The sequence below is a fragment of the Mustela nivalis genome, assembly GCF_964662115.1.
Source record: "Mustela nivalis genome assembly, chromosome: 18".
In the NCBI taxonomy this organism is placed as follows: Eukaryota; Metazoa; Chordata; class Mammalia; order Carnivora; family Mustelidae; genus Mustela; species Mustela nivalis.
In genome coordinates, this window is record NC_139037.1 from 29,625,834 (window position 1) to 29,653,635 (window position 27,802).

At 34.9% G+C, this 27,802-nt stretch overlaps 1 protein-coding gene across 18 annotated transcripts in view; it reads right to left on the bottom strand.

Moving 5' to 3' along the window:
• CHD9 (chromodomain helicase DNA binding protein 9) overlaps nt 1-27,802 on the bottom strand; it is a 221,324-nt gene that overhangs the window by 65,257 nt on the left and 128,265 nt on the right. For 17 of the 18 annotated variants that reach the window (XM_082712153.1, XM_082712156.1, XM_082712144.1 and 14 more), the window contains 10 exons: nt 20,486-20,597; nt 16,507-16,653; nt 15,474-15,542; nt 15,335-15,390; nt 14,585-14,702; nt 11,365-11,451; nt 11,021-11,158; nt 7,839-7,960; nt 4,272-4,515; nt 246-422 (listed from right to left, as the gene is read on the bottom strand). In XM_082712153.1, coding sequence (XP_082568279.1) covers nt 246-422; nt 4,272-4,515; nt 7,839-7,960; nt 11,021-11,158; nt 11,365-11,451; nt 14,585-14,702; nt 15,335-15,390; nt 15,474-15,542; nt 16,507-16,653; nt 20,486-20,597 — 1,270 coding nt within the window. Of the gene's footprint in view, nt 1-245; nt 423-4,271; nt 4,516-7,838; nt 7,961-11,020; nt 11,159-11,364; nt 11,452-14,584; nt 14,703-15,334; nt 15,391-15,473; nt 15,543-16,506; nt 16,654-19,707; nt 19,802-20,485; nt 20,598-27,802 lie in introns of those variants that run through there. The other variant, XM_082712152.1, reaches the window with a different exon arrangement.

Sequence of the window (27,802 nt, forward strand, 5' to 3'; positions counted from 1 at the left end):
AACACACTAGTAAGAAGACTTTCAAAAATCTCATTTATTAATTATAACCAACATATGCAGAGCATATGGAATTTTTTTCCTTAGTAATTAAAACAAAAGAAAATGCAACAAAACTCAAAGATAAAATTCAGATAGATATATACTCTAAAAAGGAGTGAGTTTAATATTAGCTCTCTGTCTCTATCTGACCTTTCACTATGTAGCTAAGAAACTGCACTAAGTAATAATAATGGTAAGTTACTTACCAGATTCATGAGTTTCAGACCTTCTAGAAGTTTACAATTTTTATTTTTTAACCTATGTGCTTCATCAATAATCACACATCGCCATTCAATTGCATTAAGTTCTCCACAGCCACCAAGAATCATTTCAAAAGTGGTGATGATGGCTTGGAATCTGTAAGCTCCTCGAATGATACGCCCCTAGAAATTTATTATCAAATACAATAATTTGCTAGAATGTCTTCATCACAATTTTTAATTCCTGTCAAATAGCATAAAAATATATCTAATGACATCTGCTATAAAACATTTTCCACTTGAATTTTTATATATGCACACATGCCCTTTAAATGAAGGATTTTAATGTTAAAACTGTATGAAATTGTAGTGTTTTCAAGAATGTAAAAAATTGTGCCAACACAATTATTTAATTTATAATTATATTCAAATAAGTATTCTCTGATAAAGTGTTATAAATATTAGGTGTTATAGTAACAATTTCAGATCAAGAAAGAAATGACCATTACAAAATTTGGACAATGAAATTTCAGTTTTAATGTTTATTACTTATATCCGTGAGTTTACACATACAATAGCAAATCAATAGTTACTATCAAAATTAGCCACCTGAGTAGTTTATTTAGCAAATATTTATTGAGTGTCTATGTGCCAGAACCTGTTCTAGATGCTGGAGATAATAGTAAACAAAACAGACAAAAATAATTATCCAAGGAGAACTTCTAGTCCAATGATTCAAATGTAGGACATAGTCGATAAGAAAAAAAAGCAAACTAAAAAAAAAAAGTCAGAAAGTGGTAGAGCTGCGGAATAAAATAAAACAGGGATGAAGAATAAGTATGGGGTCAAAGGTGATCACTGAAATTTTATGGATTGGCTGGGAAGCCATGACTGAGAGGTGACTTTGGAACAAAGTCCTGAAGATGAGAGAGATCCTGAAGATCCAGGTGATACCTAGAGATCTAAGGCAGAGAAGATTCTTGGAAGAAGTATCAAGTGTGAAGGCCCCAAAGTGGAAGTATCTGTGGCAATCTTCGCATGATAAGAATGCTAGAGAGGTTGAAACCCATGGAGTGTGGAGGGATGAAGCTGTACTGGGACTTCAAAGTGTGCCAAGGATTGGCTCCTTCTCTGTGCAAGAAGCTACTGGGGTGTTGTGAGACAAGAAGTGCTATGATTTGACATGTATTTTAATAGTCCCTTGCATTGCTGTAGTAAAAATTGTCGTGAAGAGGCCAAGGACAGATCATAGAGGCCAGTTAAGGGACTGTCATAGTAATCCAAGCAAGAGATCATCATTGGAAGCCATGAGAAGTATTCAGTTCTGAATGCATTTTAAAGGCAGAGACAATAGGATTTGCTAACGGATAGGTGTAGAGTAAGATAAAAAGAGGATTCAAGCTTAACTGTAAAATTTTTTCATCTTGAACAATTAAGGTGGCGTTGCTACATACTTACAATGAGAAAATTCAGGATTCTGGACATGTTGTGTTTGAGTCAGTTAGTGGACATCCAAGTGGAACAGCTGAATAGGCAATTGGAGAGGACTTTGGAATTCAGGAAAGAAGTCAGAGTTGGTGGTAAGACTTGGGAAGTTTCTAGCAGTATAGCTGGTACTCAAATTATGTGACTGAATGAAACCTCTGATGGAATGAGTATGGATATAAGAGAGTCTGAAGATTGAGCCCTGGGGTCACCCCCAAGTTTAGATAGGGAAGATAAGAAGGAACCAGTAAAGGGAGCTTCAGAAGGAATAAGTGGTGATATAGGACAGTATGAAGTCCTAGAATCCAAGCCAAGAGAATATTTAAATGGGACTGAAAACTGTAAATTATCATGGACTACGAGAAATGAAGGGTTAAGAAAGATCATGTATTCTGATTTAGAGTTTAATTCCTACTAACTTAATTAGATTAATTCATATTGATTATATACAATGGCCATTACATTGAATAATAGAACCAGCAGAATACTATTAAAAAAGGCATAAAGTATATGTCTAGGCCATTTATACAGTTCTAACAACTGGGGACAGGATGCATTCAGTTAAAGTGATATCACAGTGTTTAAGAACAAAGGTTTTTGATTCTAAGTGATCCCAGTTTCGCCAGGATTTTGGAGGAAACCACGTAACTTTTTACCTCAGTTTCCTCATTTGTAAATGGGGCTAATGTTATTACCTATTTACAAGGTATGCATTACAAAGATTAAAGGAAATACATATCTAAAATATATGGCATACTGCCTGGCACATGGTAAATACTCAATAAATGTGATTATTAGTGTTATTATCTTTACTTTTTTCAGGACAATTCAGAAAAATCTTAGTGTAATTTTACTACTGCTATGATATCAGGCTATTTAATAACTTGAAAAAGCAGAAGTTAAATATTCAATTAATTAATTTATATTAAAATTACATAAAAGAGTTAACTCCAAGTTAAATATGTATCCAAAGCACAGATCTATTTAGAGGAGACATTTTTTACCTTTTTAAATTTTAAACCTGTCAGATAGTATTCTTCTAGAGTATATAACATTTACCACAAAATATAATATTTAATATATACTATTCAGTTTTTAATACATTAAGAATCTTTTAGCTTTTTGACTATTGTGTTTATACCAAAATCATATGAGACATATATTAAAACTATAACCCTTTTAAACACTCAAAATCCCAATATTTTAATCATACCTTCTGTAAAAAATGAGATTGAACTAAGTCGATCATAATCATTTTTATGATCACCACACAGCTCTTAAATTCTACAGATGTATGACTGAGAAGAATAACACTATGGAAGGATATCAAACTATAATCTGAGATGTCAGAGGCTTGAAAGATACAAAGGTGATAGTTAAAATAAAACTGAGGAATAACTAAAGGGTTATATAGATGCTTAATTTCATAGGAATGTAGTTGTTTCAACCATAAATCAATTAATTCATCCATTTTCCATTCTGAATAGGTAGAAAATCAATTACAACTGGGAAGAAAAGCAGTACAAGGCTAGGCACATTAACTTACTTCAACCTGCATCATATCACATGATGCTATCACATCAGATGTTATAATGACCCTTATAAAACAAAAGAATTAGTGAAAGAAAAATAAAGTATTAAGGTGCCACTGAAGCCAAATGTTAGGCAATAAACCTATTCCAATTAAAGAGTATAACTTTGTGTGAACTGTGTTTTTATTAATCTTGTTCATTATTTCTTAATAAAATTCTTAATTTAAGAGTCCTATTTAACTGCTCAAAACTGCAACTGGCACTTAATGCTTTCTAGATTTTAACTTTCTGCTAGAAAATTTTTTATTATAATGATATCCCTTAATTTTATGATGTGTGTATTTAGCTGAAAAATAAGAAATCTTCTATTAAGCTTCCTACTGAAGAGGCCAAAGTAAAATGGAAAATGTGCCTTCCGGATACAGAGGAGAAGAAAACCACCCTATCACCAGAGCACTGGAGTAATCAATCCAAAGGGGAAAACAACAGAGAGGTATGCTTGTATCTGCATACAAAACAAACAAACCAAACTTCAAGATGTGTCTAAAATCAAAATCCTTTGAACATGAAAGAGAACCTACGGTTTCATCTCAAGAGGCATTTAAACCCATGGTGTTCACTGAAGATTTGAATTTTAAAAATGGAGGGAGAAAATTGGAGTCTGATTAAAGAGACAGGTAGTATTCTAAAAAATACATTTAATGTGTGTGTTTTTTAAAAGCAGTTAGTAAAACAATTATTCTAGTTGAAAAATTAGGGATACAATCAAATTAGTACATTTGTATAAATCAGCATACTAGATAGTGAACCAGAACGTGATCCTAATTCCTTGTCCCTGTTCTCTTGAGCTACTCAAGTTTATTGTAAAATAAAGATGATGAATAAAGAGACTGAACTAAGATATACATAGGCAAATAAAATCCATTCCAAATTTGAAAATAATAAATGCGTAATAATTGGTTTTGAATTTCAAACTTGGCCTTTCAAACAACAAACAAAATCACCAGTAACACACCTGTGAGTCCCTGAAGTACATCTCATATTGCTGTATCATCTGTCTGCTAATCAGGCTCCCATGATAAACCACAACATTAATATCAGTCCACGTACGAAATTCTCTCTCCCAGTTTGCAATAGTAGAAAGCGGAGCAATAATCAGGAAAGGTCCTCTTATACCAGTCAGAAGGATTTCGTAGAGGAATGTAATTGATTGAATGGTTTTGCCAAGACCCATTTCATCTGCTAAAATGCAGTTTCGTCTGAAATAAACAAATATATTATCCATGTATACAGTGGGTTTTTCTGTACACTATAACACTTTTAATGATAAATATATAAAAATAATCAAAGATCAAGTTAAATACTTGCATTTATAAAAACATAAAAATTGCTGAAGTGTAGACGAGGCAAATCCTTTTGTAAATATATGAAACTGTAATCTCATTATAATCCCACAAAGGGAAAACTATAGATTTCTGCAGCTCCAAAACAAAGATAACACCTGTTAGAGGTATGATTTTGTTAAAGAATGGCAGGAGTAAGACAAACTAAATATATTATTTATTCAGGAAGCATTGATTAAATACCTTCTCTATCTCAGGGACAGTATGAGAAGATGGGATACAAAAGAAACAGAACATGTTCTCTGCCTTCCAGGGGCTTGTATCTATTAGAGAAGCAGACATGCACATAGTGAATAAAAATCATACAGTGTCCTATCATGGAAGCACAAACAAAGCACTGGTTTTCAACTCTGGCTGTGCATTAGAAGAGCCTAAAAGCCTGAAGGAAACACAGATAACCAGGGCTCTCCCCTACACATTATGGAGTAGAACAAAGCAGCTATAATTTTTTTTTTAAAGTTCCACAAATGATTATAATATAGGCCCAGTTGAGGACCCTCAGGGTTAAGTTTATTAAAGAAGCTCAGAGGAGTTAAGTGTCCAACTCTGGCAAAAAGAGATGGTAGGAAAGGCGATCTCTTTCAGGGAAGAGGTCAGTCATAGGTAGGATTTTGCCAGAGAGCACAGCAAAGAACACGATCAACTGGGAGACCACAAACGTGGTTTTGAGACGAGGGTAAAAGGAGGGGGAATCACTATGATACGAAGAGGTCACAATAAAGAACGCTGGACATCATTCTGTTATGCAATGGGAGTCACTTAAATTTTTAAAGAAACCCGATGCAATCGCCTTTGTACTCTGAGGTTCACTCTGGCTCTACTGTGGATATTAGAAGGTGAAGTGAGTAGAAGCTGAACACTGAGTGGGAAAGTTAACTGCAGTAACACAGGGAACAATGGTGGGCACTTGGACTAAGAGAGAGGGGACCAGGAGGAGAGAATGGATTCCAAAGTTAACTATGACTGAGAATGATTTGGACTTAGTGACCAACCAGATATATGGGGTATTGGATGACAGCCAGATTTCAGTCTTGTTGACTAAATGAATCATGTTATTTACTTATTATTATTATTATTATTATTATTTTTTGGTAGGCTCCATGCCAATGTGGCGCTTGAACTCATGACCCTAAGATTAAGAGCTGCATGCTCTACTGACCGAGTCAGTCAGGGGCCCCTTTTGTATTTGAAATACAAAATATGTTGGAAGAACAAGTTTGGTACAGAGGAAAGGGGAAACGATAAGGTTAATTTTGAATTTTGTGTTGATAAAAGAACAGTGAGATAGACTGTAAAGTAGCAAGAGGCAAACAGAAATATGGGCTTGGAGTTCAAGTTAGAGATATCTCAAGTTAGAGATAAAGATACAGACCATTAGGATGTTATTGATAAATGAAGGCACAGGCTGTGTAGAGTATGGCTTAGGATGAACAAAACTGTACTACAAGGAAAGAGCAAAAGAGCACTGTTAGGAGGAAAATGCAACACTGAAAGGGCAAGCAGAGGAAGGGAAACCAGCAGATCTCCAGGTCACAGGGTCTGGAGAAAGTCCCGCGGTGGAAGCTGCTGGGGGTGAGAACAGGGGAAGGTTTGCAGGAGCTACCACAACCCAAAGCAGCAGGGACAAAGCAAACTAGGGGTGAAAACTACCCCTTGGATTGGGAAGTTACACGTTTCAAAGACAAATTATCACATCGAAGCAAAAGGTTTAAAGCGAGCTGGCGATGAGGAAGCTCCTGTTGGCTTTCTTCCACGAAACTACTGACGGCTCAAGGGCGCTAGAAGGAAAAACAGAACCAACAAGAGAAGGCTTATCCTTTTCTTTCTTGCATTTTTATGAAAGGTTAGACCCAGATTTGTTTGCAGAGTGAAAAGACAGCACTAGTCTTGGGAAGGCTTGAAGGTGTAAGAGTGCAGGAGGACAGCTGATGGAGTGAGGCTCTGAGAAACCTGGCTGTGTGGCACGTCAGAACAGAGGTGTGGATGAGTCTTGGCTGTGGAGGCACCTTTTAACTTCTGGACAGCTAAGAAAAGCTACGAATGGAGATACGTTTGTTGGCCTGGCTGTGAGGGCAGGCAAGAACTTGAACAAGCTCACCTACAGGCCCTGGGCTTCTCTATGGACCAGTCACGTTGGGGTGAAGAGAGTAGGGTTGTGACAGATGGCCTGAGGAAGGTGCTGGAAGTTTAAAACAAGCAATGTGGGCAATGAGGAAGGGCAGCAACGAGGGGATTCAAGCAAAACATATTTTGCCTGGAAGGATCTCTTAGGAAAAATGATGGTTAACATTTAGAAAATATAAACATTTAGAAAATGATGGTTAACATTTAGAAAATATTAACATTTAGAAAATATAAACATTTAGAAAATACGAGCTCTAGAGGAAAGAGCTCAGTGTGGAGTTAACAGGTCCCCCAACTCCACATGAGTGAGTCTCAGGACTCACAATTACTGAGTGCAACGACGCAGAAGAATCATGCGAGAAGTAAAAACAAGGAAGAATGATTTTGAATAAAAAGTGTCATCAAACTGTCCTGTTATTACTCATCACAATGCCTTTGCTTGCTCTCTTGTATATGCCATTATACTTTCCAAATCATGGGTCCATTTTTCACTTCTTTTGCAATTATCTTTTCATTGTAAAAAAGTGAGCTAATGTTCCACCCAGCATTCTGAACAACTTGGAAAATAAACAATTAATAGAAAGCATAAATTCATTACTAGGTTCTTATATTTTGATTTCTATTCCTCATCAACTGCTGATAATCTGCTTCTCTAAAGACTTAAATAATAGACCTACTTAATTCTTACTGATATAATTGCTCACACTTTACTAACTAGATTCAATTACTGGCAGACAGCAGTATAAGCTGATAAGTTTAAAAATACCCCATAAGATAACAAATGTTTTATGATGGTGAGAAAGGCATTTCAAATTTTACTATTAATCATCTTATCAACTTTCTTCTATTCTGACTGGCATACATTTAAATGAAGCAATTTAAGTCAAAATCCTAAATTATAATTTACACATCTTCCTGAGATAACCTCACTTTCAATAATAAAGACTCCATGACAGTAATAATATAGCAACACCAGTAACTATTTTACTTAACATATTTTGACACATACTAAAAAAACAACACATTAACCTTTTTTCTGTTGGTACACTACATACCTATTGTACCAATTGAACAAGAGCCAGTTGAGTCCTTCCAGTTGATATTCCCTGAGTTGATTGCCATTTTTATAGTCCCTGGATTGATCAATTTTTTTCCAAATATTAGCAGGAGGACGATCCTTTGTGGGAAAACAAAGAATGGTGTATTCCAGATTTTCTAATCTTGCACAAACCTCATACACAGTAAAAACATTGCTTTTAAAATAATTATAGAAGCATAACATTATACAGTGTTATGGTGAAATATTACAAATGTCTAAAGACCACATTAGTTCTCCACAAATTCTTCCAGAAAATTGAAGAAGATAGCATGTTCCAACTCATTCCATGAAGCCCAGGCACTAAAATAAAAGATATTACCAAAACAAAACAACAAAACAAAAAACCCACTATACACCAATATCCTTGGTATCATGACCAAGTAGATTTTCCCCAGGAATGGAAGGTGGTTTTATCCACAATATGGTACTAGAACAATTGGATACCCATAAGCAAAAAATGAACTTTGATTCATATATGTACTATATACAAAAATTAACTCAAAATTCATTATAGACCTAAACGTTACCTAAAACTAAAAAAACTTCTGGCAAAGATTTCTTAGCTATAGCACCAAAAGTATGATCCATAAGGAAAAGACAGATAAACCGGACTTCATCAAAATTAGAAACTTTTGTTCTTTCACACTGTTAATATAGTGAAACTACATGTCACAGACTTGGAGAAAACATTTGCAAATCATATATCTGATAAAGGACTTGCATCTAGAACATACAAATAATTCTTAGAGCTCAATAATAAGAAAGCAAACAAGCCAATAAAAAATAGGTAAAATATATGAACTGGCACCTTATTAAAGAAGATATACTAACGGCAAATAAGCACATGAAAAGATTCTCAACATCATTAATCAGTAGGTAATGTAAATGAAAATCACAATGTCATACCAATATCACAATGTCATACCATTATATATATACTAGAATTGCTAAGATTAAAAACACTGTTTTTAATCTTAGGCTCAGGTCATGATCCCAGGGTTCTGGGATCGAGCCCCACGTTGGGCTCTCTGCTCCGCAGGGAACCTGCTTTCTCCCCTCTCTCTCTCTGCCTGCCTCTCTGCCTACTTGTGATTTCTCTCTCTCTGTCAAATAAATAAAATCTTTAAAAAAAACAACAACACTGTTCCAAGTGCTGACAAGGATGTGAAGCAATTAGCACTCTTACACAAGGCTGTTGGGAACGTAATATGGTATGACCAATTGGAAAAAGCTCGGTAGTTTCTTAAAAAATAAAACATATACCTAACATATAATCCAGCCATTTAACTCATAGCTATTTACCAAAAAGAAATGAAAGCACATGACTAGACAAAGACTTGTACACTAATGTTCATAATAACTTTGTTTATCCATTCACCTGTTGATGAATACTTATACTGGCTATCAGAAAAAGTTATTATGGGGGAGCCTGGGTGGCTCAGTTGGTTAAATGTCTGGCTTTGGCTCAGGTCATGATTCTAGGATCTTGGATCAAGTCCTGCATTGGGCTCCACGCTCAGGGGAGAGCCTGCTTCTCCTTCTCCCTTTGCTGGTTTCCCTGCTTGTGCACTCTCTGTCAAATAAATAAAATCTTTTTTTAAAAAGCCTCCTCAAAACCAAAATATGACTTATTTCATGAACAATTCTAATTCATTCCTTCTCTTCTGTTGCACCTCCACATTTTTCATGGCAGTTTTTCCTTACTCTGATGCTAATGGAAAAGTCAAGTGCTCCTGCCTTTTCATGTATAAATTCCCTCTTTAGTGAAATAAGAAATTTCTATGACCAAATTACATTTGAAAAAGGACAGGACAAAATATTCAATAAAATCATAATAGGTCTCCTCATGGTAAATTTCTTTGGTTGGCTCCCCAAAACTGAATTCATATGACAATAATCCTATGTTTTAGGATTGAAAGTAAATAATTTTAGAAATTGAAAATAAAACATTAATTATCAACAATAGCACAACTTGCCATAGCCTTCTAAAATTCTATAGTTTCTGTACTAGAAAAGTTAATAATCTACTTTTTATTTTTTAAAAAATATTTTTAAGGATTTATTTATTTATTATTTGTCAGAGAGAGAGAGAGAGAGGTGGGGAAGAGAGGGCATAAACAGGGGGAGAGGCGGGCAGAGGGAGAAGTAGGCTCCCCACTGAGCAAAGAGCCTGATATGGGACTTGATCCAAGGACCCTGGGATTATGACCTGAGCCAAAGGCAGATGCTTAACTGACCGAGCTACTCAGCTGTCGCATACTTTTTATTTTTTGACCAGGGAAAAGATATGCATGTAGTCAATAATTAAAAAAATAAAAATCAACATACTGAATTTATGTAGGCTTTCAACAATATTCCATATAAAAGGTTCTTTTAAAATAAAGCTACTATGGGGGCGCCTGGATGGGTCAGTGGGTTAAGCCTCTGCCTTCGGCTTAGGTCATGATCTCAGGGTCCTGGGATGGTGCCCCGCATCAAGCTCTCTGCTCACAGGGGAGTCTGCTTCCCCCTCCCTCTCTGCATGCCTCTCTGCCTACTTGTGATCTCTCTTTGTCAAAAAAATTAAAATAAAATAAAGGTACTATGGAAGGAGATGAACTGTAACTATTTAGTTATGGAGAATTAACTGGTTTTAGAAAAGAAGGAAAAGGTGGGTATAATAAGGATTTTTCCTTATTATAGAGATAAGAGAATTAATTAACTCCAACTTGAGCTGAAACTGGTATTTTTGATATTTTTATACATGACCTGAGAGAAACAGTAGTGGGAAACTCTTAAATTCAGAGATGAGACAGAAGCATTTGGAACTTGCCGAGGGAAATTTGAAGGAAATACTCATCAAAATCATAAATGCACATATGCTCTGACTAAGTGATTACACTTCTGATTTGTCTTACAGAGGCTTGCACACATGGGTTCAATGTTCAATGCAGGATTGTTTATGAGAGCAAAAAACTGGAACACAAGCTAATGGAGGAATAGTCAAATTAACATACATAAGATACTATGCGGCAATTTTTAAAGTAAGGTATTCATTGTACAGCAAAATCACAATTAAAAATGCAAAGATTACATTAAACCTGCTGAATACGAGAAGTGCTAAGATTTTATGAAGTTGTCATAAGACAACATTCTTACCAAATGTCTTGTGTCAGGCCTTGAAGCTTGTAACTGTTCAAACTCTTCTATTTTTGCAAGATCTACGTCTTCTTTTAGTTCCCATGTACTATCTTCGTATGGTAATGAGCACCACTTTACTAAGTAGTAAATAACAGGCTGTAAAAAAATTTATTTTTTCGTTTTACTATTTTGAAAAAGAGTACTTAAAAACAGTTTAAATATACTTAACCTACAACAATAAAAACCAATGAAACATTTTTCAGTGTTTTTAAGGTCATTGATTTTTAAAAAGGAGTAAGTTTTAATATTTGGAAAGTTTGAGGTTCTTCCTAATTAAAAAAATTTTTCCCCTAAATATTTACCTCACCAGTATCTTTATCTTCACAAAAAGAGACTTCTAATACTCTGTCTACTTCAACGTAGTCTGGGTTAAATGGTTCCTCTTCCATCTAAAATTAAAAAGTTAACTTAAGTGATAATTGACAAAGAAGTAGAAAGATAAAAGTGAAATAAACAAATTTACTAGCTATTTTCTAGAACAAGCAGAAGTTTGATTTCGATTAGGTTTTCAATAAGTGACTCACTTCCCTTTTAATTTCCAAAAGATATCTAGGATACTTTGTCTATGATGAATCATCACGTTATGTGTAATAAAACCAACTGAATAACACTATGAAATAAGATACCTCAGACAAGTGACTTCCTCTCGAAGATACATTCTTTAAAATTGTCCTAGAAGAGCCTCTGCACCTTTCTTGTGCCACTTTCTTCAGGTCTATGCGTTGAAGACCAATCACCCCACCTCATCTCTCAGCTGCATCATTATTTTTTTTTTAATTGTATTTATTTATTTGAGATGGAGAGAAACCACGAACAGGGTGAGGGGCAGAAGGAAGGGGAAAAGCAGACTCCCTGCTGAGCAGGGAGCCCAATGTGGGAGTCAATCCTGGAGTTCCAGGATCACGACCTGGCCGAAGGCAGATATTCAACCGACTGAGCCATCCAGGAGTCCCTCTATCAAACACTATCAACTGATGACTCTTGGGCTCAGGACCCAGTTACTCCAGTGGATGTCAACTCTATCTGAGCTACCTCAAACTGCACTCATTTACTCTTCAACCTTTGCTTCTTTCCTATAGTTTCCTACTAGGTTAACGGTAACACGGCACCCCTTCCACACCTTCCCAGTTACACAAGTCAGAAATGCAGAAGTCAGCTCAGAGTCTTTCTCTCTCTCTCTTTTTTAATCTTCCACATCCAGTAAGTCATCAATTCTTACAGATTCTGTCTTCAACTACAACTCAAAGTGGTTCCTCCTTCCTCTTTCTCACTGCTTCATCATTTCTTACTTGGATCTCAACAACCGCCTAATTTTCAACTACCTTCCTGCCTCCCTTTAGTCCATTCTCATAATGACCCTAGGGTGATGTTTCTCAAATATAAATCTTATCTATTCCGCTGCTTCAAATCCTTCACTGATCCTCCCTTGTTTGGGGATCAGGCCCACATTGGTTTTGAGGATCCTACCTTGTCCTCCAGCTTCATCTCCTATCATTGGCACTGGTACGCCCCAGATTTCATGCTTTCAAAGTACAAAAACACATGCTTTTCAAACTCCATGTTATGACACACCTCCATGTTTTTATACTCCTCCTTCTCTCTTCTGAATATGTTTTTATACTCCTCCTCTTCTCTCTTCTGTTCCTTCTCTTGTCTCCCTGGCTGCTTATTATTCCTTCCCGAACGCCTCACTTTCAATAGCCAGCCTTCTTGGCTATCTCTGCTGCCTCTCCTCCTCTGCTTAACCTCTAAATACTGTAGAGCTTCACGGTTCTGTCTTTAGTTCTCTTCACTGTCTCAAATCCTTCCTGAACGACAGTATCATCTCAGGATCTCTTGATAACTGCCCAACATCAGAATGGTAACCAGGTACTTTAAGACAATCTGCATAGCTCCAATTTACATTGTACCGGACTCAAGTAAAAACTTAGTCTTTAAATTTTTGGCCTCCGAACACCCATAAACTGAGTAGGTCATCAAATTTTTTCAAGGAGATTTTATAACTACAAAGGAAGTAACCATAACTTCATGGTGAAAAAATCTGCCAGAAACCACCATAATCGAGTGAGTAAAGTTACCACCACAGGTAATGGGGCAAACAGATAACACTCTCCTCCTCCTTCAGTGAGAAGGGTACAGCATCATTTCTGTGGTGGTCATTTATTTTTAAAATACTTTAATTCCAGTGTAGTTATCATTCAGTGATATATTAGTTTTGGGTGTACAATAGAGTGATGGTCTTTTAAAAAAATGCATGACTTGAATCCTGAGGCAACATTAGACAAGCCCAAATTGAGGGACATTCTACAAAATAAACCACTTATACTCTTTATAAAAAAATGTCCAAGTAATGAAACACAAAGAAGACTGACAAACAGAGACATGACAACTAAATTCAACATATGATGCTGGATTGGATTCTGGACCACCATAAACACAAAAACACTTTTTTTTGCTATAAAAAGTGGAACAATTAGTGAAATATGAATAAGGTTGGTCTACAGATGAGCTAATACTATCTCAGTGTTAATTATACCATTATTATGTGACAGAATTTTTTAAAAAATTAAATACTGAAGTATTTGCAATTTACATTCAAATGGTTTAGAAAAGAAATGTATGTGCATGGGACGGGGAGAGAGAGAGAGAGGAGGACAGAGGCAGAGGGAGAACAAAGCCTACATGGTAAAATATTAACATTAAGGGAATCTTATCAAAATATACGTAGGAAAATAAAACATACAGCATAGGGAATATAGTCAGTGGTATTGTAATAGTGCTGTATGGTGACAGATGGCAGTTAGACGTGTGCTGAGCATAGTATAAGACACAGACTAGGATAATCACTAGGTTGTACACCTGAAACTAACTTAACACTGTGTGTCAAGAATAGTGAAATACGCACCCCCCACACACAAATGGGAATTCATTGTACTATTTTTGCAACTTAGATTTTTCAAAATAAAAACTCAAAAAGCTCTTCAAATTAAAACATCAAAAAATTTAGATGAATCTAAAATTGCTCTAAAACAAGCCTATTAAAAGAAAAAAGAGAAAAATTTAGAGCAGGAAAGGACATCAAAGTAATTGGTGAGGCCTTTAAAATGAATTATGCCTATGATGATTTGTTCATACATGCACAAACCTGGCACAGAAAATATGTAATGTATCTCATGTTCTGAAAAATCTCAAGTTTCCATTCATTTGCTATATTACCATTTCCATTACTTGGGTAACTTTGCTGATACAATTCTTGAGATATTAACCCACTCATATTCAACTCTAAGTACTGAAATACATGCTAATTTAAAAATACAAGAGTTATCTACCACTCTGAATTATCACTGTGCCTGTTTCAGCTAGTTTCCAAGCTAAATTTGGGGAGTGAAGTAGATAGCATTTGTATTCAAATATCAAACTTGGAAGCCTAAGAATTAAAATGAATAATACTTAAATTTTTGATAAATACTGCATGTGTTCAAAGTTCAACACATAATAGTTTCATTTATTTTTTTTTCTTACATCAGCAAAAAAATGTGCTCTTTGTGCTTGTCTCAATTTGAATCGTTTGATTTTCTGCTGGATCCTTTTATCTTTCAAAAGCTGCTGCTCGGTGGCCCACTCACAGTGAAGATAGGAGCTAAAATTTGTATAAAAGCAATATATTAGAATGACATAGAATAACACATTTTGGTTTTTTAAAATTTATTTTTAATCACAGCACTTAATACAGAATATTCAACTTTATGAACAGGTAGCTCATCATTTCATTTAATGTTAACAGACTCCATTCAATTTATAAAGCCACAGTGATCACTGTATCTCAAGGATGTAGTATAAAGATGTACAATTTGCCACAGAGAAACAGAATGATAAACCAAATCACAAAGGTAACAAGATGTGATTTATCATTTATTTTCTCACTATAGCAGTTTTGTAATGATCAGAAAGTTAACTTGTTTGGAAATCAGTGTTAATTCTTTTAAAAACAGTTTTTCACCTAAGTGTAGGAATAATGTGAATAAAATCTGAAAAATTCAACAATATAAATATAATAATGTCTATCATTTGTAAAAGAACATTTTATAAAGATTCCTGCATTTTGATGTTAATAATTAATACTACCTGAAAAAAATTCACTTAAATTTTACCACAAAAGATTTTGAACTAATAAAACATTTTAAAATTCAGGTAAAATAAAAGAAATAATTTAATTTAATATGTTTAAGTGTATTTATATATAAATCTGCATTTTCTAACTCAGATACTTACTAATTCTTGTATTTTACAAAAAATTCTTCTGTATCAATCATTACTCCAGGTGATACCTAAGAAAATAAAATCAATACTTATGATTTTAGGAATAAGGCCATGGAATATAAAGGGTAAAATGTAATGTGCGATTACTTACTTCCTTTTTTACAATTCTAGAAGATAGTATTTTGTCTACAATTGCAGCATCTTCTTCACTTGGATTCTCCTATGGGAAGGAGGAAAGAAGATACAATGTCACATTCCAAAAATTCCCTTAGCTACCACTTTGTATGTTTATGAACACACTGAAACTCAGTTTAGTTAGCACATGTGTCAGGCACTGTGTCAAATGTAAGGAATAAAAAATGGAAAATGAAATCACTGCTGTTACTGTCCTCGTCATCATGTGCGTCATCATCATCACGGTAAACACACTGTGCTGCTTAATTGGCTCAGCGTTATTATCAGCACTTGGCACACATTAACTAATTTAATCCTTGAAACTACACTGTGCCACTGTCATCTCTCTGCTGTACAGATTAGGAAGCTCAGGCATAGAGGACTAAATACTCGCCCAAGGTGGCAAATCACTCAGCTGGCAGATGAGTGGTTAGTTCACAATCCAGATAAGGAAGATTAAGAGAGGAAATTGCAATATGCAAAGACAGAGAGTGCACCTATGTTCATAAGGTCAGAGGATTCAGTGCTTGTAAAGAAGTTGGACAGAAGGCCAAAAAAATCCATACAAAGGGCTTTATGTGATGTGCTAAGAAGGCATCATTATTTTTTCTAAGACTTGGGAAGCTCTAAGAGAAACTTTAAGTAGACAGTACAATGATCAGTCCTGTAACTTAGAAATATTCTACAGAAAAGATAGAATTTGGAGGAGTTTCAGAAATACATATTTAGGGGGTGAAAAATGTGGTGATAAACCGGATGACGAGGCAAAGGAAGAAAAATGAGAGGATGAATTCCTAGGTTTCTTTTCTTTTTTTTTGAATTCCTAGGTTTCTGATCTGAATAATTACTGGTTCTATTAACTAAAACACGAATCCAGGAGGAAAAGTTAGAGTAGGTTTTAGGAGGAAAGAAGAGATTTGTTTTACAAAAAAAAGATTTGTTTTACTTCCTAAAGTAAATCAACTATGTTGATTTCAAATATTTGTAGTCATAATCCAAATATGTCTTACCACAAATAACTGTAAAGGCTGTTCGCCAGGTAAAGGAGCTGAATTCTTTTTTATTTTCATAGAACCTTTAACCTCTTCTTCAGATTGCTTCCCTTCTGCATCTTCTGCATATTTTTTTCTTTTAATTTGACGATTTGATCTTCTTTTCTGCAATGAACCATAAGGAACATACTTATATGACCGATTTTCAAGGCGAGATTTTTAAAATAATTACTTTTAGTGTGGTAATTTTGTACATTAAATTTCTGAAATTGTGTTCAACCGTCATCTTTTCTCATTTTTCCTTTCAATTAAAGGAAGATTATAACTTGCCCTTTGCCACAGGCTTAGAATTTGTTTTACTTCCTAAAGTTTCAAATAACAAAGATTAGTAATACCTCGATTACTTTTCTTTAGAAATTGTTAAGAATAAAAAGATTTATTTTATTTAACTATTTCATAGCTTGGACAAAACCGATTTTATTAGTAATAAGTTTATTGCCTAATTATCTCCCTTTAGAAACTATCATTATGAAGAGTAAAAACATGTTTTATTTAGCTATTTCACACTTTAGGCAACACATATTTTAAACTGTTAATAATGTCACAGTTTCTGCCCCAAACCTTAAAAGCGCATCAGATGAATACTGGCTAAATAATTAATCGGGGACATAAAACTAGAAGGGTAAATCAAATATTTGCCACAAAATCCTTGAACTGGTGTTTAAAACAAAAGAATATAAAATGTTTTAGAAGAGATACACAAAATAATCAAGTAAATCTACCAAATAATTAAATGTGTATGAAAGAGGAACCAGTGTTTTACTAACTTTACTAGCTTCTCTTAAAAATAAAGAACATCACTATCAAAACCAGAAGTAAGCCTTTTGAAAAGTATTACATGTAGTACCATAATTTTAAAATAAACTAAGTGATTTTAAATCACGTATCAAATACACATGGCTTTACTTACCTCCCTAAAGATCTAATATTTGATGTTCCTCACTACAAAATCAGAATCTCACGTTGGCCTGACAACTTCAAAAGACTAAGGTTTGCTTTTTTTCACCTCTTTAAAATTTCATGGGTGGAGGCATCTCAGCCAACTTTTCTATTGCTCAATATTTGGTAAATCTACCCCTTCTTCCTTTTTCTTTTACATTTTTTTTCTTTTTCTTTTACATGTTTAGTAACTCCCATGACATTTCCCCACAATGTAACCTGCAAAATAACCCACGTATTTTCTTTTTGGTTTCTGCCAAATCCTCAATTTGGCAGGCCTTTCCTATTTCCACAGCCATGACAAAGATGGCTCAGTCAGTACAGAAGGCTGGGGAGAAACTGTTATCGGCATCCAAAAAACTGACAGTGGCTTTTGACCTTACTTTGCTTCTTTCTCTTGAGTTGTGGACTATGGTGAGAAAGAAAGGCACTAATATGGTAAGTTAGCTTGGCCAAATAGAGCAGATAACTTCATGGCTCATTTAGGATGGGTCTCACCATCTCTTGGCCATGAAGACATTTACATTTTCAAAACTCAAAGTTACACTTCTGTTAATATGGGAGCCAGGGAAGGTGGCTATAAAAGTTATAATAAAAGGACTTCTAGAAACCCAAATTTTCCCACATCTTATTTTGAAAACAAAAACAAAAACAAAACAAAACACTAATTTTTATTATTACTTGAGAGAAAAAGTCTATGGATATCTAGTCTAATACAAGGCTACAGGAATATTTAGAGTTCTACAACAGTTATCATATAGCTCTGAATGTTGAAGAATAGCTTAAATTAATAAACCAACAGTGGCATTTATTGTTCTAACAATAACATGTATTACCAATGTTATGTCTCACTGGGCATAAATCTTCTAAATAATGAAGTTTAAGAATAATTCAATTAGCAATAATCGTGCCTTGGATAAACCTCATTGGCTACGATACTGCCACTGCGCAAAGCTAAGAATAATTCAGTATACTTTTAGAAGATTCTGTCTCATGTTTTCAGCATTTAAGTTTCCTTTCTGGTCATTTAGGCATCTATTAGTTCTCTGAGATGCGTCACTTAGGTCTTCAGTAAATTGTAAATTAGTGGCCTGAAAGAATCCTTTGAACTCTCAAAAGTGCAAATTTAATTGATTCTTCACAAGATAAAACGAGAGCAATAAATTTGTAAACTGCACCCTCATGAAGACTTTATCAGTCTAAAAGATTAATTAAAAAGTCTGAGTTATATGATTATAGCTGGAATATTATAAGGTTATCATAGATATTATAAGATTACAGCTGGAATCATTACAATGGAATAAATTATATTCTCCTAAAGTACCCAGTTACACATCAGGCAGAGCCAAACGAGGCACCATTTTCATCAAATTACTTTCTCTGTCATGTAGTATCGCTACTACTTTAAAAATATAAAAACTAATTTGGTGTATACATTTTAGCTGATGTGCTTTTTTCTGGCTTTCTTTCTCTTAATGTTTTCAAAGTACAATTTAAAATAGTGACAAATTCTTTCTTCGAATGTCTTTTTTCCAGCTTTTTTTCTTCTGTCTTAGAGGCTTCAATGGATCAGTCCACAACACTTCATGTAAGTGGTCAGAAATACACTCGTATATGCCTAATACTTTGTTATGGTAACACATTGTTTCCTATAATAATCCAAATATAATGTGCTGCAGGTTTTTTTTTTTTAAAATGAAGTCTGCAAATACAGTCAAACTACTGAAGTACTGTGTATTAAGATTAAAGATAAAAAATTAATTATCACATTCAGATTTTTAGATTTCCACCAGACTCCAAGCCTGAAACTTAAATTACTTTTCAGCTTTCAAATCTTGATGGTCCCTGGTGGTTGAAAATGACACGGACCTCTCCATCATTCATATTATACATTTAAATATATCAATAATACAGATTTGCAATCATTTTCTATAAAATATTTCTTTTCTTCTCCACTTAAATTTCTGGGTTAAAGCAACATGCCTGTCAAACAACTAACACTGCAATGAAAGGTATGGAAGAAATGTGCACATTAACCTATTCTACCATTTCATTGTTTGGTAATTACATAATGGAAAAATGGCCAGCCTTATGCTAGTTAAAAATTAAACTGAATTTTCTCATGGTGAATAAGGTAACTGTAAGTCTGCCTGAGTGAAGGATAACATGTGACAAAAAAGCCAGGCCATATAATATTAGGAGCTCAGTTACTGCCCTTACCTCAACTCTTGCAGCAGCCCAGGAGCCTTGAGCCACTACTCTCCCATTGGATAAGAAGCTGCATAAGGAAGAAGAAAGGCCATTCAGGGGCTTTCTGGCCCCATAATTCAACAACTGCCACCACCCATACGGCCTAGAGTTGTACTTAAATTATTAGAGAGCAGAGGGTGGCCTGAATTATTATGACCTTCCCTATATAAATATATATAAATAAACATTTTTTTTTTTAAACTTCACAAGGTTAGTTTGAATAACCACCTATAAAAAAAAAAAAAGGCAAAATGCACAGTATGCTTGTCTACATTAGGGGATTTTTAATGGAACTGGTTATCTTTTCTTTGACAGAAGCAGACCAAAGGAATTATCTCTAGGAATGATTCGAGCCATTTGCTCTATCACTGTATGTGATTCTAAAACTTAGGATCTCCATGCTTAAGTTCATTCAAAAGCACTCTATAAGTACAGAATCATATCACTAGATATTTCTCCATGCTAAAAGCCATCAGGGACTTTGGACTATTACTTAACCTCTCCAGGACTTGGTTTTACTGTGTGAAAAATAAGGGTTTAGAGAGGGTATGTAAGTTTCCTCCCAGGTTGGACATTCTACAGTAATACTACTAGGAGCATATTATCATAATGCTGTCTTCGAGTTCTACCATCTAATAAAATGTAGTTTTCCTACTAAACTATAGTATAAATAACCATAAAGCAGTTTTAGGCTGTCTAGATAATTCTATCCGTGCTTCATTTCTCAGAAAACAAATGCAGTACTCACTTGAGAGTCTTCCTCTTTGCACGTATGCTGTGGCATCTGCTCTGTATCAGACATCTCATCTGAAGACTCATTCTTTCTTTTTTGTTTCTTACCCAATGTAATAATGAGTTTGCTGTTTCAAGAGGAAAAGAGTAAACAGTATGAACTCTCTGCCTTTTTCCATTTGTTGTCATATTAAGATTGCAATGATAAACTTTTTTCCATTTCATATCATATGAATGTTCAACCACAGAGGGTAATTATCATGAAATCCATAATGGCGTTTTCAAGACAAGAACTGCATTCTAATGGAACAAACACAAACCAATGTTACAGTTAACATACTTTTAAGCACAGAAGGGCACTCAAGTTCTATCCCTTATTTCTCAAGCTCAAAATTATTTTTCATGGGAGAAAAAAGGTCAAGTGCTACAACCGTATTTAGTAATTAAAATAATTTGCTTATTGTCTTATAGATTTGGAATGGGGTTTTCTCCCCTTCTACCCCTTACGAAATTCAAATTCCACTTAATGTCCTTATATCCCACTTATTCCCTAGAAGCCTTGACTATTTTTTCCCTAATTTCTCCCTTACTTAAAACACTTTAAAAATGAATTGTCCTTTAATTATTTCATTTATGCTACGGCTTATCCTAGCTGTACTATATGTTCCTAAAGAGTTAAAAACTCTTTTTTCATTTTAAAAAATATTTCCACAGTTTGCCTGTCTCTCTCATATATATATGTATGTGTATATATATATATGCATATGTGTGTATACATATTAGTATGTATACACAGACACACGAAATACTAATGTTTAAAAAGAAAATGTGCCTTTAGTTTTTTTTCCTTATCAAGGTAGAAAGTACAGAGCTCTGACATTTCCTTATTCTGGTAAAATAGATGAGAGGGTATGATTTTGAAGCACCATACTAATCATAAACCACGCTAATTGCTAATCAGGGAAATTCTATTTTAGATATTTATATTCCAAACAGAGGAAATTTCCCCAAATATTTTCAAGTATGATGTATCAGAAACATAGAAGAATTTTCTTCAACAATTACTTATTGATGTGGGAGAACTTGAAGGTTAAGAGCACACACTTTGAAATCATAGCATCAAAGATTTTTTTTTTTTAAGATTTTACTTATGTCTTTGACAAAGATACAGTGAGAGAGGAGCACAAGCAGGGGGTGTGGCAGAGGGAGAAACAGGCTTCCCGCTGAGCAGAGAGCCCGATGCAGAGCTCGATCCCAGGATCCCAGAACCCAAGGATCATGACCTGAGCTAAAGGTAGACGCTTAACAACTTAGCCACATAGGTGCACCAGCATCAAAGATTTTAAATGTGATTCTACCATTTGCTTATCTGTAAGACACCTGGCAAATCGTTAGATCTCTTTTAGCCTTAGTTTCCCTTCCAGGAACACAGGGATCCTATAATAGCTACCTCTACTGTTGTTGAGAAGTAAGTGGGATAATGCAAATGAGTTCTTAGCAAAGTCCTGACACGGTGCTTTCTGAACGAACCTCTAATTATTATATGCCAGACACTTCCAGGTTCTAGGATTTGAAGATCAAGCAGACACAGTCCCTAATGTTAAAGTATCATTGTTAAAATATGAACGCGGTTCAAACGCAGAACTGGAAGTTAGCACTGGATGGAATGTGAACACAAAAGAAGTGCTTCTGTCTGCTGTAAAGGAGTACCTTTACAGAAAAGGTAAAGTTGGAGACAGGAAATGAATGATAAAAGGGAGTTCAACTGGTAGTGAAAGAAGACAAAGGGTGCATTCCAGGCAGGGGGGTATTAGAGAAGAATGAGAGAAATACACAGGGACCAGAGCATGTCAGAGAGCCACAAAGCACTGCAGGAGGAGGAAGCAGAGAGAGATGGTCATCTAGACAGGCGGACGATCACAGAAGATCCTGTATGACATGTAAGGAGTTAACATTTTAGCTTAAGGCCAGCTTTTAAGCTCCGCAGGGCAGGAACTGAAACAGAATGTCTTGTTCACCACAACAAATGGCTTGGAGATATTCTGAATACACGAAAAAAAGTAATAAAGCATTTGGAAGCTATGAGACTTTTACACAAATAGGTTCTACGGATTTAACATACTGCACTGTGCATTTGAAAGTTGCTAGGAGAGTGAATCTTCAAAGTTCTCGTCATGAGAAAAATATTTGTAACTAGTGAGGTGATGGCAACAGCTCTGCGATAGGAACATATGTCAAATTACTGGACTGTACACCTTAAATGAATACACAATGTTATACGTCAATTATACCTCAATAAAATTGGTGGGGGGAAGAATTTCAAACAAGAGAGCAATGCAACCAGAAGAAGAGAAACGCAAGGCAGGGAAACCAGCAGTCAGGAAGATGACAACTCGAGTGAGGTATAAAGAGTGCAACACAGGGCCACGCTGTGTGGATGGGAGGGGAAGAAGAAAAGCATAACTTTATTATGGAGGCACAATCAACAGACATGCTCACTGACTGGATGACTGGATACGAGGCAAGAAACCTCTGGAAAGAGTCACACCTACATGCTTCTTGTATGGCATGATTACCACCTTCAACAGGAGAAGGATGATTTTTACTGGGTATCTCACTTGCACTCTTTGGACTACGTGAAGAAAGCAAGTAAGAGTACAAACGCAGCTCCTGTTGGAACTAGGAACTCAGAGGGAGTACGAAAAGATCTCCTGAAACAACATGAAGGAACCAACCATGCTTGTATTTCATTCCCTCTCACCACTTTCACTGGTCACTTCTTCCCTCTTCTGGTCTCTTATCCTTACTCGGGTTTCCCTGCTCACATAAAACTCTCCCTTGAGGTCCTATCTACTGTTACATACCACAGGATCTTGTTCTTCCTCCTCCTCGTCTGCCTATATGGACTATTTCATTTTCAGTCCTCAACCCACGGTTATCTGACCCCTTGGAACTCCTTTACATCTTCAAAGCTTCCATTTAGCCATTGTTTATGGAGGCAGTCTCTGTTGACTTTAACATGCATTCTCTCATTTCATGTTCATACCATTCCAAGAAGTGAATACAAGCACTTTATAAGAGGAGGAAATGGAGGCTGAGGAAAGTTAAATGCCTTGCTCAAAGTCACACGGAAAGTAAGACTAGAGATAAAAATTACGTATGCCTCACTCCAGAGCTTGAACCAAAGCTCTCAAAATGTTCCCAAAGGCAACCCCTCACTTTTCCTAAACCTGTCTTCTAATATGAAAGTATTATGTAAGTTTAGAAAAGTGCACACATCAAAAGAGAACAGCTTTGTGTATTTTCTGAAATGAACATAAATGTGTAACCAGCTTCTAGATCAAGAAACAATACTGGAAGTCTCCTCCTTGATGGGTAAGCTTGATGCTCCTTGTGATTACACAATAAAGCCCAAGGCACCTGCCCAGGTGGTATTCAGTGGAAAGATCAGGGATAACTCTTAAGTAAAATTAGATAGTAGAAATATATATGGGATGCATTCTGCCATCTGCTCAAATATTTTTATAGATAAATATTACCTAAATCTCTAGAAAAGAAGTGCCGTGCCCCCCTAGGAACCTCAGAAACCTACCCTTTTTTGCAGAGGAGGGTAGGTCCTAGTAAAAACATTGCCCATAATACCTTAGGATAAACCTTCATTATACTAATTACTTGAAAATGTTCTTCAAAACAAAAAAGGACCTTTTAAATTATGTTTTCCATATATTCTGTATTTTCTTCCAAGCTGTTCTACAGGCCTGGAAGAGCATCTTATTTCATAAACTCATCAACCATTCTTAACCTATGCAAAAATCTTTTTTAAATCCTAACTTTGTAAGAGATATTTCAGATATAGTAGTTTCCTATTAAGCCAAAATATTTACACATGTCCTTTCTGTTAAAAAAATGGTACATTTCCATGGTAGGAAAAAGGCGATTCTAAAACATTAAGTCATGCTTGACTGATCTATTTCTGAGTAAAATACAGACATATTTTAAGATTTAAAAACTAGGGTTGCTAACACGGAACACTGACTCTTGAAAACAATGAAGTCATACTGGCTTATTGTACAGTTCTAAAATGGCATATAGGGGACACTACAAAGGGGAACAAAGATTAGATTGATATTGATGAGTAATTCCTAAATGTGTGAGAGCTAGGCTTCATTAGAAGGCGGTTAAAAATAAGGATTCCTAATCAGAAATTATCAGACAAACCCAAACAGAGAGGCATTCTCCACACACACACACACACACACACACACACACACACACACAATTTATAAAACACGGAGACTGAGGAATCATCCCAAATTGGAGGAGTGTAAGGAGGGATGACAACACTGTGAAATGTAGGATCTTGGCCAAAACAATGGAACAACTAACAAAATGTGCGTGAGGTATCAAAGTTAATAGAATTGCACAAGTGTTTTTTTCTGGGTTTTTGATAATCGTGCTTTGGTTATATAAGATGTTAACATTTGAGGAAGCTGGGTGAAGGGCCTAAAGGAACTCTGACCTATTTCTGCAATTCTGAGATTAGTTCAAAGTAAAAAGTGGGGAAAAAGAGATAGAAAAATACAGATTTGCTGGTCCCAACCTCAGGTTTCTGATCTAGTTAAGTGGGATTCCAATCAGACTTCTAAAAAATTCCCTAAAAGATTCTGATGTTCCACCAGGTTTGGGAACCACTGGTTCAGGGTTACTATCATAGAAAACTCTAAAAACAAATATTCAGGATAATATAGTGATTTTATATTTATAGAGCACTTAAAACACACCAAAGTACTTTTGCCTACAGTATCTTGGTTGATCCTGAGAAAAACGCTGAGATAGATAAAGTGCTAGTCCCAATATACTAATATGGAAGGTTTAGCTCCAAAAGGTGAAATAAAATGCCCAAGTCTCAAGTTTAGTAAAGGACAACAAAGGTCTCTTTATTCCTAGTCTACTATCTCCAATATCTTACTGATTTTATAATAAAATAACACTGCATTTCAACCAGTCAGCAGATACTTACAGTCAATAAATATACATAACTTAAGGGGTACCAACAAATATGAAACTATTATTATCTCTTAGTAAACTATTAAGGTTAAAGTTTATCTGATTTTCAAACAACCAGAAACCTCTACTGCCTGTATTAGGACAAATGTTTGCCATAAATATTATGTGAGAGAAATCAGATAATCCAAAAGTAGAAAAATAAAATGAAATCAGCTAAATAAAATGCCCAATTACCAAAGTGCATTCCATTCTTCCAACAAGGATCACAAAGAGTCTACTATACAAATTATAAAATATCATTATAAATGAAACTAAAAGTTCATTACAGATACATTCTTCAAATAAACTGACAGTTTGCTATTCTTAGAAATATCACCTAAGTAAAGTGCCAAATACAGAATATGTGAATAATAAAGGCTTTTTGCAAGTTTTGTTTTTTTAAAGCATTAAAGGGCTCTGTTATCAATGTCAGCAAATTGCAGCAAAAGATACTCCGGCAAGTAAAAGAACTAAATATCAAAACATAGCTTGTTTCAGACAGCAAAGGGCAATTTCAAACTAAGTATAAATTTGAAATGTTAATTCATTTGCACTAGAAAATCTCCGTGTTTATACTTGACATCTATATTTGATTTTCAGATGTAATTTATGCACTCATCTGAATCCTGCCCACATGTTTATTAGTAGAGGCTGGGTAACAAGCTGCATTCTACAGTGTCAATCTGTAATTGCCCCCTGTTGATTCTCTCATTGCAATAATTGGACAAACAATGAATCTTCCCCAATTAGTCCATTTGTTGTAATTAATGCATCCAATTCATCATAAGTGAAGGGAACAAGCAAAAATACTATTTCACATTATAATTTTTTTTTTTTTTTTGCAAGCCAAGTGAAAGACACTGTGGCTATTTTTAAAAAGTCATAAAATATAAACTTTAAAAAAAAGAAACACTTTAAATCTGGTGAAATTTCTCCATTTTAAGGGTCAACTCAAGACTCCAGCTTAAACTCCTCTGGGAAAAGCAAGTTTTAAAAGGGTCCTTTATTTTAGTTAATCCTTCAGTTTGTGAAAGTAACATTGTCTTGTATGCTCTTGGTAACTTGGACTATAAATTACTTCCTGTTTAAGGGCAGATAGGATTTTTTTAAAAAGTTGAATTCACTGAGTTGTTTCATACAGTTACTAGGGATACAAGTATTAGCTAAGTATTAATAATAATGGTCAATATATTAACACAGTTTCTTATTCTTAAAAATTTTGTGTTGAAAAATATGGACAAAGTAGGAGCATTAAATCAAAAACTTTACATGGTTCTAAGATACATATTTTCCCCACATGTTAACATCTATGAAATCAAGATTCATTTAATACTCAAACATGAGCCATAGTTTTAACTGGTAATATTTTTTTTCTTTCTTACTGACACATAAAATAATGGCATGCCTTGGGGCGCCTGGGTGGCTTGGTGAGTTAAGCCTCTGCCTTTGGCTCGGGTCATGATCCCAGGGTCCTGGGATCGAGCCCCACATTTGGGCTCTCTGCTCCACGGGGTGCCTGCTTCTTCCCCCCTCTCTCTGCCTACCTCTCTACTTGTGACCTCCGTCTGTCAAATAAATAAATAAAATCTTTATAATCAATGACATCTTAGATTCAATGAAATACATACAACACATTGTTTGCTAACAACAGGCCTTACTAATACATTTTATGTAAAGATATAGTTCTTAAAAATGGAACTGCAAATCTTCATTGAATTCATAACAAATATTATAGGCTGTATCAATTCTTTCTACAGATGAATGTGTTTCAGATTTTCACTGAGTTTAAGCTTAGATCTAAGGAAGGAAGTCAATAAAACATTTTACCTGCTTGACATTTAAAAATTATAGAACCTCTAAAGACTATTAATTGTATATGATTAATAATCTTAAAAAATGTAATAAATTTATACCATATATTTTTCAGGGTTTTTTTGGTCAGATGCCAAGAAACAATTAGTTAATATATTTGTATTTTATCCAGATATTAAATTCTTATTTTGAATACATGCAACCAGGGTCTCATTTGTTACTTTATTAACAACATGGACTACGAAGTGAAAATTCCCAATTTCTGATGACCCATTATATTTTCCCTCAGAGTTTGTTAATTCATTTTCCCTTATATATTTTATTTAGATGTAAATGTATCTCTACAGACATGCATATGGATAAACTGACATGTTAGTTTTATTTTAAAAACACACATACATATATATGTATATATACAATGCAAGGTAATTAATAAATGTTATTTTCCTTCTTTCTTTTTGGAGACTCAAACAAA